Consider the following 12,325-nt stretch of genomic DNA (forward strand, 5'->3'; position numbering starts at 1 on the left):
CGGGAAAAGGAACTGTGTGGCACACTTTTTTTTTTTTTTTTTTTTAAATCTGACAAAAGGGTCTTCTACTGAGCGCTAGGCTGTGAGGACTGGCTCTATTGTCACACCTACCTCTCAGTAGAGCAATGGAATGCTAATTGATACGCAGAACAGCTCTAGGGGTCCTAGAAGCCGGATGCTTCGGTCCCAGCAGAAGCGGAAAGAAGTCGTGAGCTGAGGCGAGGCAGGAGCCAAAACAGCCTTGCCTTGCCTTTCTCGTTTTGTAAACCCAGTTGGGAAACTATACAGGTTTTAAGAATTAAAAACGAGTATTGCATCAGGAAGGCTTGTCTTTCACACACCAGATATTTATTATTAGAAAATAGCTTCTATCAGCTGTCAGTACCAAACAAGTTGAAAGGAGGGAGCATCTCGCCATGACTTCCTCCTTAATATTTAAGTAAACAGCTCACCGCGTGGTGTGGTGAGTTGCCACACCTTTTTTCCCTTTTAAAAACTGAATAACTGAATGAGGTTTAGTACAAAACACCCTTCAAATGTGACTTGTTCTGCAGTAATTATGCTGTCTCCTTGAATAAGGGACATAAAAGAGATGAAAAAGACCATTCGGGCCCTCAAGTTAGCCACCAAAGATCCACAGTAGAAACGGGGAAATGAATAAACTAACCCAAATAAAACCCATCTAAACCAAGAAACCAGTTTGTACATTGGCTTTTCAATTTTGATTATCATCTAAATTATACATTTATATATATATATATTTGCGATAGTAATAAAAAAGGAAGAATTGCATTGCATCCTCAGCAGGACTACCTTCCTCGTATGTTAGAGAGGTGTTCAGAAAGTCCTTACAGTATCTGCTAGATAGACATGTTTGGCAGCTTAGCGAGTGTCATCTGAGTGCAGCATCCATGATTTTGAAGTCAAACAGCATTGTTTCCTTCTGGCTGAGTTCCTTACTCAGGCGATGCGATGCGGTAAGATGTTCTTAGACCCAAAGACGGAGGGAAGGGCTTTGGGGTGGCTCAGCGCATGGCCCCAGTGCAGAGACTTCTAAACCCCCAACAACGAGTCCACCATCTGACCCCACAGACATCAAACAATTGTCTCCTTTGAGTTCCTCTTGACTGAGTGGAGCCCCAGCAAGGACTGCTGGTTAGAAGGGATGTTGACAGACTTTGGAATGAGGAGAATCACCCTCTGATTGGTCCGACGCCATTCATTGTACAATCGACAGTGGTACCTAAATGACACCTGGGGTGGGAGAGAAAGATGAGAGACTCAACGGTGGCAGAAGTAGACAGTCAATTCAAGAAACTAACTTGTCATTTAAAGCAGTACTGGGGTGGGGGCACGGGGCAGGGGTCTCCAGCAAGCAACTGAGTGCTGGGTATTAGGTCCCCACTAAGACCCCTGGTAGGGTTGGCATAGCTGCTTCCTTTTCTCCATTACATACTGGGAGAGAATGGCAGTAGGAAAATGGAGTTCTCTCTGAGTTGGGGTTTAGTTCCTTGAGGTGCCCAGGCACCCAAAGCCTCAGTTATGAGGAAGCCTGATATGACAGACAGGCGCAGGCCCTGTCCAGCTGTGGACCACAATGCAGCTGCTCAGTTAGAGGGGAGGATGCTGGGATTTCTTGTACTCTTCAGGCTTCACACTGCGCAGTGTAAAGGACCCCATTCACACTCAGAAATAAAGGACACCTTTGGTCCCGTGCTCTGACAGTCTGCAAAGTTGTACTCTGGCCTGAACGGTATTGAGTCCTGAGGTCAATAGTGTATTTTCTTGTCTCTGCCCATGGACTCCGAGTGACTTGGGAGCAGAGCTCATGTTGTGTTTGTCTTTGCAGGTCTAGCACTTCTCACGGTGTTAGACCCTTGGGGAGTTGTTGGAATATTCCGAGTGAATGAGTGAGAAGGCCTGTGCTTTCTGACCAGAGTACTGCTCAAGCCTCAGGGCCTAACTGTACCTTAGAGCGCTTGTGTTTTATCTAAGTGTCCTAGAATGAGACATGAGAACTCTTTTGTTTTAGAAAAGGCTGGCAGAAACCAATGGCCTGCCCAGAAAATTCACATGGTATTTTTGAAGGTGTCTTTTTTCTTTTTTTAAACAGAGAAAAGATAAGATCTCACTATGTCACCCTGGCTGTCTAGAAACTGGCTATGTAGACCAGGCTATCCTCAAATCCAGAGATCTGCCTGCCTGTGCTCCCAAGTGCTGGCATTAAAGGTGTATGCCACCAAGTTCAGCTGAAGACATACTTGTAGAGTTGGGGGTGAGGGCTGGGATATGGCACAAGAAGGCAAGGCTCTTACCAGTGAAAGAAGAGAACAGAGACTTCCCTAAGCTCTCCTCAGAATGCCCCCTCCTCCCAATAAATAAATGAAAAACAAAAAACAAAACAAAATTCCAAACTGGGGCAGCTTACAGTTTGGGTGCATGCAGACTCCACATTTGTGCCATTAGGAAGGTGCCCACATGCTCAGAGTGGCAAATCCTGAGTCTAGGCTATTTAATAGGCTTGGCATAGGGTTTGGAGACCCAAGGAAGGGTCCAAGGATTGGGCTGATCTGATTTAGGCTTAATGTCTCTGGAAATAAAGGAAAGCTTTGATAAGGAAGGCTTGTTGGCCTCTATGGCAGGACCATGGAGCCCAAGGCCACTGTTGAATTTCAGGTGAGAATGCCCAGGCTGAGGGCCAGGAGATCTGGGTATGAAAATACAAGCTTTCAACTTTCACAGGTGTACTCTCTCCAAAATGCCCTGACCATGTTGGAGTGGACCCATCTTTTTTAAAAGCTCTTGTCCATCGTGTTGCTGTTGGTGCTTCCCTGGAACCCGAGAGGCAGGTGGGAACACAAGTGGAAGACGTGGGGCACAGGCAAGCATTAAAGAAGGTCTGAGGTGTCCAGGGCCCAGCGTCTGTGCTGACAGCTGGACTGCACATCAGCTGTGCGTCCTCGTCGATGTGCCCATTCAGCCACGGGAGCTGGCAACTGAGAAGCGGCTGAGGGCACAGGCAGGCAGTGGACAGGCACACAGGACTGGAGTGTTCCTCCTGAACCTGGTAGCTGGCTAAGTGTGTGAGGCCGTCATCTACAAGCTTTGGTTTCCTCGTGTGTAACCTGGGAACCCCAGGTGCTCCTAAAGCGCTTAGCTCCGTCTTGCATGTTCTCAGGGCTTGGGACCGGGAATTTCCTTACAGACTGCAACTAGGAAAAGGATGATACTAGCGTTGTGACGACTTCCTAAGATGCTGGAAAAGTGAGGAAAGTGAGCTGTCTCCCTCAAGCTGGCTCTCAGTGTGACAGTGGACAGCTCCTGGGAGCTTGTTAGAATATGAAATTCTGGCCCCAACCCAGACTTAACGAGATCCCTAGGTGATTAAGGCACGCCCAGCCTGAGCAACACTGCTCCAAGGGACACCCACAGTCAAGGACTCAGCAGGCTTCCCTGTTCTGTGATCAGGAAATTAAAAGGGGGGGGGGGAAGCTCACTTGTGTAGACAAACAGATAAACAGATGAGACCATATTAATCTATTTAATTACTGTTAACTACCAAAGTCTGCAGGCAAATTCAATCAATGAGAACATCTTGAAGATCCTTCTCAGGGAAAATAAAGGAAGTTAAGCACAAGGCGGAGGAGACCACAGGCCTGCCGTGGCCCCAGGCTAATGTTTGCTCCTGTTTCCACATGTTCTCAGACACCCTCTTCCTTACAGTGCAGTATCATAGTGGAGAAAAAGCAAAGTTTAATTTAGAGAGGTGAGAAAAGCTAACTGGAGAGATGCTGGGATGAAAAGCAAAACACCTCACTTAGACCTTAATCTCGGGCTTTAAGGAGAGGGTAGGAAAAATGCATAGAATTATTATTTTAAAATTACTATTGCTTATGGGCTGATTTTCAAAGTTTATCTGTTTATTCGCCTAAAGGACATTAAACTCCTATGCTGGATGGGCTCTGATCAAATGAAGGCTGGAAGAAGGGGGCTTTAGCATCTCTCTCTCCTCCGGGAAGGTAGCAGAGACGTTCCAGGCCTGTGCTGATTGCACAGCTGGCTCTGGGAAATCTGCCAAAGTTCCTCTTGGGACAGTTTGGGGCGATTAAAGCATATAGATGGGAGCAGGGTTCTGGGGTGCCACTGTCCCTACAGGGAGACCAGGGTTCTGGGATGCCACTGTCCCCACAGGGAGACCAGGGTTCTGGGGTGCCACTGTCCCCACAGGGAGACCAGGGTTCTGGGGTGCCACTGTCCCCATGGGGAGACCAGAGTTCTGGGGTGCCGCTGTCCCCACAGGGAGACCAGCTCACTTGTCAAGACTGTACAGGAAAGGATTCACTTGGAAGGGATCCTGTTTAGGTCTGATACGCTGCTGAAAGCCTGATCAGATCTGGGTGCTTTGGCTCACGCCCATCATCACGGTACTCCACAGAGGCTGAGGGACGAGGAGCACCGAGAATCAAGACCAGCCCAGGTCAGGGCACATCAACAAAACCCGTCAACAAAAGACCCAGCCACACATCTGCTAAAGAACAAAGAAAACGCAGTTTTGAGCCAGTCCCACAGTAGCATGGGCTGGAAGGATGTAGAACTGGAGGCTTCCTGTTCACATCCAGAACTTGATCTAATCACGGAACAGGTCTAACTGGGGACTTAGTTCTTCATTCAATGCGTTGGGCCTTGCAATATCAGTACTGTGGCACACGCAGAGATGTCCCATGCCACAGCACTGGACTCCAGCCTACACAAGGCTGCCCTCCAGTATACTTAGTGTCTTCATGATTTGATGGACCTAGGTCTCAGCTGACTTCTCAGCCTCTTCGCCAGTGGCTTTCAATGCTTCTTTTTTTTTTTTTTTTATTAACTTGAGTATTTCTTATATACATTTCAAGTGTTATTCCCTTTCCCGGTTTCCGGACAAACATCCCCCTCCCCCCTCCCCTTCCTTATGGGTGTTCCCCTCCCAACCCTCCCCCCATTGCCGCCCTCCCCCCATAGTCTAGTTCACTGGGGGTTCAGTCTTAGCAGGACCCAGGGCTTCCCCTTCCACTGGTGCTCTTACTAGGATATTCATTGCTACCTATGGGGTCAGAGTCCAGGGTCAGTCCATGTATAGTCTTTAGGTAGTGGCTTAGTCCCTGGAAGCTCTGGTTGCTTGACATTGTTGTACTTTTGGGGTCTCGAGCACCTTCAAGCTCTTCCAGTTCTTTCTCTGATTCCTTCAACGGGGGACCTATTCTCAGTTCAGTGGTTTGCTGCTGGCATTCGCCTCTGTATTTGCTGTATTCTGGCTGTGTCTCTCAGGAGCGATCTACATCCGGCTCCTGTCGGTCTGCACTTCTTTGCTTCATCCATCTTGTCTAATTGGGTGGCTGTATATGTATGGGCCACATGTGGGGCAGGCTCTGAATGGGTGTTCCTTCAGTCTCTGTTTTAATCTTTGCCTCTCCCTTCCCTGCCAAGGGTATTCTTTTTCCTCATTTAAAGAAGGAGTGAAGCATTCACATTTTGATCATCCGTCTTGAGTTTCGTTTGTTCTAGGGATCTAGGGTAATTCAAGCATTTGGGCTAATAGCCACTTATCAATGAGTGCATACCATGTATGTCTTTCTGTGATTGGGTTAGCTCACTCAGGATGATATTTTCCAGTTCCAACCATTTGCCTACGAATTTCATAAACTCGTTGTTTTTGATAGCTGAGTAATATTCCATTGTGTAGATGTACCACATTTTCTGTATCCATTCCTCTGTTGAAGGGGATCTGGGTTCTTTCCAGTTTCTGGCTATTATAAATAAGGCTGCGATGAACATAGTGGAGCACGTGTCTCTTTTATATGTTGAGGCATCTTTTGGGTATATGCCCAAGAGAGGTATAGCTGGATCCTCAGGCAGTTCAATGTCCAATTTTCTGAGGAACCTCCAGACTGATTTCCAGAATGGTTTTACCAGTCTGCAATCCCACCAACAATGGAGGAGTGTTCCTCTTTCTCCACATCCTCGCCAGCATCTGCTGTCACCTGAGTTTTTGATCTTAGCCATTCTCACTGGTGTGAGGTGAAATCTCAGGGTTGTTTTGATTTGCATTTCCCTTATGACTAAAGATGTTGAACATTTCTTTAGGTGTTTCTCAGCCATTCGGCATTCCTCAGCTGTGAATTCTTTGTTTAGCTCTGAACCCCATTTTTTAATAGGGTTATTTGTTTCCCTGCGGTCTAACTTCTTGAGTTCTTTGTATATTTTGGATATAAGGCCTCTATCTGTTGTAGGATTGGTAAAGATCTTTTCCCAATCTGTTGGTTGCCGTTTTGTCCTAACCACCGTGTCCTTTGCCTTACAGAAGCTTTGCAGTTTTATGAGATCCCATTTGTCGATTCTTGATCTTAGAGCATAAGCCATTGGTGTTTTGTTCAGGAAATTTTTTCCAGTGCCCATGTGTTCCAGATGCTTCCCTAGTTTTTCTTCTATTAGTTTGAGTGTGTCTGGTTTGATGTGGAGGTCCTTGATCCACTTGGACTTAAGCTTTGTACAGGGTGATAAGGATGGATCGATCTGCATTCTTCTACATGTTGCCCTCCAGTTGAACCAGCACCATTTGCTGAAAATGCTATCTTTTTTCCATTGGATGGTTTTGGCTCCTTTGTCAAAAATCAAATGACCATAGGTGTGTGGGTTCATTTCTGGGTCTTCAATTCTATTCCATTGGTCTATCTGTCTGTCTCTGTACCAATACCATGCAGTTTTTATCACTATTGCTCTGTAATACTGCTTGAGTTCAGGGATAGTGATTCCCCCTGAAGTCCTTTTATTGTTGAGGATAGCTTTAGCTATCCTGGGTTTTTTGTTATTCCAGATGAATTTGCAAATTGTTCTGTCTAACTCTTTGAAGAATTGGATTGGTATTTTGATGGGGATTGCATTGAATCTGTAGATTGCTTTTGGTAAAATGGCCATTTTTACTATATTAATCCTGCCAATCCATGAGCATGGGAGATCTTTCCATCTTCTGAGGTCCTCTTCAATTTCTTTCCTCAGTGTCTTGAAGTTCTTATTGTACAGATCTTTTACTTGCTTGGTTAAAGTCACACCGAGGTACTTTATATTATTTGGGTCTATTATGAAGGGTGTCGTTTCCCTAATTTCTTTCTCGGCTTGTTTCTTTTTTGTATAGAGGAAGGCAACTGATTTATTTGAGTTAATTTTATACCCAGCCACTTTGCTGAAGTTGTTTATCAGCTTTAGTAGTTCTCTGGTGGAACTTTTGGGATCACTTAAATATACTATCATGTCGTCTGCAAATAGTGATATTTTGACCTCTTCTTTTCCGATCTGTATCCCCTTGATCTCCTTTTGTTGTCTGATTGCTCTGGCTAGAACTTCCAGAACTATATTGAATAAGTAGGGAGAGAGTGGGCAGCCTTGTCTAGTCCCTGATTTTAGTGGGATTGCTTCAAGTTTCACTCCATTTAGTTTAATGTTAGCAACTGGTTTGCTGTATATGGCTTTTACTATGTTTAGGTATGGGCCTTGAATTCCTATTCTTTCCAGGACTTTTATTATGAAGGGGTGTTGAATTTTGTCAAATGCTTTCTCAGCATCTAATGAAATGATCATGTGGTTCTGTTCTTTCAGTTTGTTTATATGATGGATCACGTTGATGGTTTTCCGTATATTAAACCATCCCTGCATGCCTGGGATGAAGCCTACTTGATCATGGTGGATGATTGTTTTGATGTGCTCTTGAATTCGGTTTGCCAGAATTTTATTGAGTATTTTTACGTCGATATTCATAAGGGAAATTGGTCTGAAGTTCTCTTTCTTTGTTGGGTCTTTGTGTGGTTTAGGTATAAGAGTAATTGTGGCTTCGTAGAAGGAATTCGGTAGGGCTCCATCTGTTTCAATTTTGTGGAATAGTTTGGATAATATTGGTATGAGGTCTTCTATGAAGGTTTGATAGAATTCTGCACTAAACCCGTCTGGACCTGGGCTCTTTTTGGTTGGGAGACCTTTAATGACTGCTTCTATTTCCTTAGAAGTTATGGGGTTGTTTAACTGGTTTATCTGTTCCTGATTTAACTTCGATATCTGGTATCTGTCTAGGAAATTGTCCATTTCCTGAAGATTTTCAAGTTTTGTTGAATATAGGTTTTTATAGTAAGATCTGATGATTTTTTGAATTTCCTCTGAATCTGTAGTTATGTCTCCCTTTTCATTTCTGATTTTGTTAATTTGGACGCACTCTCTGTGTCCTCTCGTTAGTCTGGCTAAGGGTTTATCTATCTTGTTGATTTTCTCAAAGAACCAACTTTTGGTTCTGTTGATTCTTTCTATGGTCCTTTTGTTTCTACTTGGTTGATTTCAGCTCTGAGTTTGATTATTTCCTGCCTTCTACTCCTCCTGGGTGTATTTGCTTCTTTTTGTTCTAGAGCTTTTAGGTGTGCTGTCAAGCTGCTGACATATGCTCTTTCCTGTTTCTTTCTGCAGGCACTCAGCGCTATGAGTTTTCCTCTTAGCACAGCTTTCATTGTGTCCCATAAGTTTGGGTATGTTGTACCTTCATTTTCATTAAATTCTAAAAAGTTTTTAATTTCTTTCTTTATTTCTTCCTTGACCAGGTTATCATTGAGTAGAGCATTGTTCAATTTCCACGTATATGTGGGCATTCTTCCCTTATTGTTATTGAAGACCAGTTTTAGGCCGTGGTGGTCCGATAGCACGCATGGGATTATTTCTATCTTTCTGTACCTGTTGAGGCCCGTTTTTTGACCAATTATATGGTCAATTTTGGAGAAAGTACCATGAGGAGCTGAGAAGAAGGTATATCCTTTTGCTTTAGGATAGAATGTTCTATAAATATCTGTTAAGTCCATTTGGCTCATGACTTCTCTTAGTCTGTCTACATCTCTGTTTAATTTCTGTTTCCATGATCTGTCCATTGATGAGAGTGGGGTGTTGAAATCTCCCACTATTATTGTGTGAGGTGCAATGTGTGTTTTGAGCTTTAGTAAGGTTTCTTTTACATATTTAGGTGCCCTTGTATTTGGGGCATAGATATTTAGGATTGAGAGTTCATCTTGGTGGACTTTTCCTTTGATGAATATGAAGTGTCCTTCCTTATCTTTTTTGATGACTTTTAGTTGAAAATTGATTTTATTTGATATTAGAATGGCTACTCCAGCTTGCTTCTTCTGACCATTTGCTTGGAAAGTTGTTTTCCAGCCTTTCACTCTGAGGTAGTGTCTGTCTTTGTCTCTGAGGTGTGTTTCCTGTAGGCAGCAGAATGCAGGGTCCTCGTTGCGTACCCAGTTTGTTAATCTATGTCTTTTTATTGGGGAGTTGAGGCCATTGATATTGAGAGATATTAAGGAATAGTGATTATTGCTTCCCGTTATATTCATATTTGGAAGTGAGGTTATGTTTGTGTGCTTTCATTCTCTTTGTTTTGTTGCCAAGACGATTAGTTTCTTGCTTCTTCTAGAGTATAGCTTGCCTCCTTATGTTGGGCTTTACCATTTATTATCCTTTGTAGTGCTGGATTTGTAGAAAGATATTGTATAAATTTGGTTTTGTCATGGAATATCTTGGTTTCTCCATCAATGTTAATTGAGAGTTTTGCTGGATACAGTAACCTGGGCTGGCATTTGTGTTCTCTTAGGGTCTGTATGACATCAGTCCAGGATCTTCTGGCCTTCATAGTTTCTGGCGAGAAGTCTGGTGTGATTCTGATAGGTCTGCCTTTATATGTTACTTGACCTTTTTCCCTTACTGCTTTTAATATTCTTTCTTTATTTTGTGCGTTTGGTGTTTTGACAATTATGTGACGGGAGGTGTTTCTTTTCTGGTCCAATCTATTTGGAGTTTTGTAGGCTTCTTGTATGTCTATGGGTATCTCTTTTTTTAGGTTAGGGAAGTTTTCTTCTATGATTTTGTTGAAGATATTTACTGGTCCTTTGAGCTGGGAGTCTTCACTCTCTTCTATACCTATTATCCTTAGGTTTGATCTTCTCATTGAGTCCTGGATTTCCTGTATGTTTTGGACCAGTAGCTTTTTCCGCTTTACATTATCTTTGACAGTTGAGTCAATGATTTCTATGGAATCTTCTGCTCCTGAGATTCTCTCTTCCATCTCTTGTATTCTGTTGGTGAAGCTTGTATCTACAGCTCCTTGTCTCTTCTTTTGGTTTTCTATATCCAGGGTTGTTTCCATGTGTTCTTTCTTGATTGCTTCTATTTCCATTTTTAATTCCTTCAACTGTTTGATTGTGTTTTCCTGGAATTCTTTCAGGGATTTTTGTGTCTCCTCTCTATGGGCTTCTACTTGTTTATTTATGTTTTCCTGGAATTCTTTCAGGGATTTTTGTGTCTCCTCTCTATGGGCTTCTACTTGTTTATTTATGTTTTCCTGGAATTCTTTCAGGCATTTTTGCGATTCCTCTCTGTAGGCTTCTACTTGTTCTCTAAGGGTGTTCTTCACGTCTTTCTTGAAGTCCTCCAGCATCACGATCAAAAATGATTTTGAAACTAGATCTTGCTTTTCTGGTGTGTTTGGATATTCCATGTTTGTTTTGATGGGAGAATTGGGCTCCGATGGTGCCATGTAGTCTTGGTTTCTGTTGCTTGGGTTCCTGTGCTTGCCTCTCGCCATCAGATTATCTCTAGTGTTACTTTGTTCTGCTATTTCTGACAGTGGCTAGACTGTCCTATAAGCCTGTGTGTCAGGAGTGCTGTAGACCTGTTTTCCTCTCTTTCAGTCAGTTATGGGGACAGAGTGTTCTGCTTTCGGGCGTGTAGTTTTTCCTCTCTACAGGTCTTCAGCTGTTCCTGTGGGCCTGTGTCTTGAGTTCACCAGGCAGCTTTCTTGCAGCAGAAAATTTGGTCTTACCTGTGGTCCCGAGGCTCAAGTTCGCTCGTGGGGTGCTGCCCACGGGCTCTCTGCAGCGGCAGCAACCAGGAAGACCCTTGCCGCCCCTTCCGGGAGCTTCAGTGCACCAGGGTTCCAGATGGTCTTTGGCTTTTTCCTCTGGCGTCCGAGATGTGTGTGCAGAGAGCAGTCTCTTCTGGTTTCCCAGGCTTGTCTGCCTCTCTGAAGGTTTAGCTCTCCCTCCCACAGGATTTGGGTGCAGAGAACTGTTTATCCGGTCTGTTTCCTTCAGGTTCCGGCGGTGTCTCAGGCAGGGGTCCTGCCCCTCCTGGGCCCTCCCCCACGGGAGCCCAGAGGCCTTATACAGTTTCCTCTTGGGCCAGGGATGTGGGCAGGGGTGAGCAGTGTTGGTGGTCTCTTCCGCTCTGCAGCCTCAGGAGTGCCCACCTGACCAGGCGGTTGGGTCTCTCTCTCTCACGGGGTCTGGGAGCAGAGAGCTGCTGCGGGCCAGGATCCGAGGGTCACTTTCAATGCTTCTTTTTTTTTTTTTTTTTTTTGTTCTTTTTTTTCGGAGCTGGGGACCGAACCCAGGACCTTGCGCTTCCTAGGTAAGCGCTCTACCACTGAGCTAAATCCCCAGCCCTCAATGCTTCTTAATGCTGTGACCCTTTAATACAGTTCCTCATGTTGTGGTGACCTCCAACCATAAAATTATCTTCATTGTTACTGTTATGAATCATAGTGTAAATATCTGAAATGCAGGATATGTGACCCTTTTGAGGGGTCATTCAGGCCCCAAAGGGGCCGAGACCCTCAGGTTGAGAACTTCTGCCCTGTATCACGAGGAGTGGAGACTGTGGAAGGCTTGGCCTTTTGGGTTCAAGAACACAGCAGACTGCCTGGTGCAGGCCTCTGAGTTCCCACTATGACAGGGCCGTTGTGGTCATGAGTTATCAAAGGCACTTTGAGGTTTGTAGTGTGAATGCTTGTCCCTTGTCACAGCACCTGGCAGAGAGGCTCTTCCAGGAACAGCCCCTCTGAGGAGCAGGCCTGGACTGATGCCGTGTTTGTTTATCGAGACATTTTCACAGCATACTCTCCTTAAACTTGACAGCCTGTTTACAATGGGCTGCTGCCGGAGGGCACTTTCCAAGTGCTGTCAGCTCCTGAATTACGGCTTTTGCCAGGCCTGCTCAGTACAGCATTTATCTGGGAAGGAATTATTCTATATGCAGTAACCTATTGCTGAGCTGACTCCACAGTGTGCTTTTTTTCACGCCAGTCAAGACAGAGGAGAGTCATTCCTTCCTCTTGCTACTCTGCATTTTTCTGGAAGGCTTCGAGAAGGTGGAATTTGGAGGAACAGGGAGGACCCAGGAAGATGACGCTGGCCCTGCCCCGTGGTGGGTGCTTAGACATGTCACCAGATCTTGTGGTACTTAATCTTCATGACAACCACAACCC

The 12,325-nt window shown here is 44.6% G+C and overlaps 1 protein-coding gene across 3 annotated transcripts in view; it reads right to left on the bottom strand.

The window, feature by feature from the left end:
- Positions 1–326: 326 nt before the first annotated feature.
- Positions 327–12,325, bottom strand: part of Marchf3 (membrane associated ring-CH-type finger 3) — a 152,030-nt gene continuing 140,031 nt past the window's right edge. For all 3 annotated transcript variants that reach the window (XM_006254749.5, XM_063277492.1, NM_001007759.1), the window contains one exon: positions 327–1,254. In XM_006254749.5, the coding sequence (XP_006254811.1) occupies positions 1,096–1,254 (159 nt within the window). In that variant the 3' untranslated portion in view covers positions 327–1,095. The remainder of the gene's footprint in view (positions 1,255–12,325) is intronic.

This window comes from Rattus norvegicus, chromosome 18 (assembly GCF_036323735.1).
Source record: "Rattus norvegicus strain BN/NHsdMcwi chromosome 18, GRCr8, whole genome shotgun sequence".
Lineage (NCBI taxonomy): Eukaryota > Metazoa > Chordata > Mammalia > Rodentia > Muridae > Rattus > Rattus norvegicus.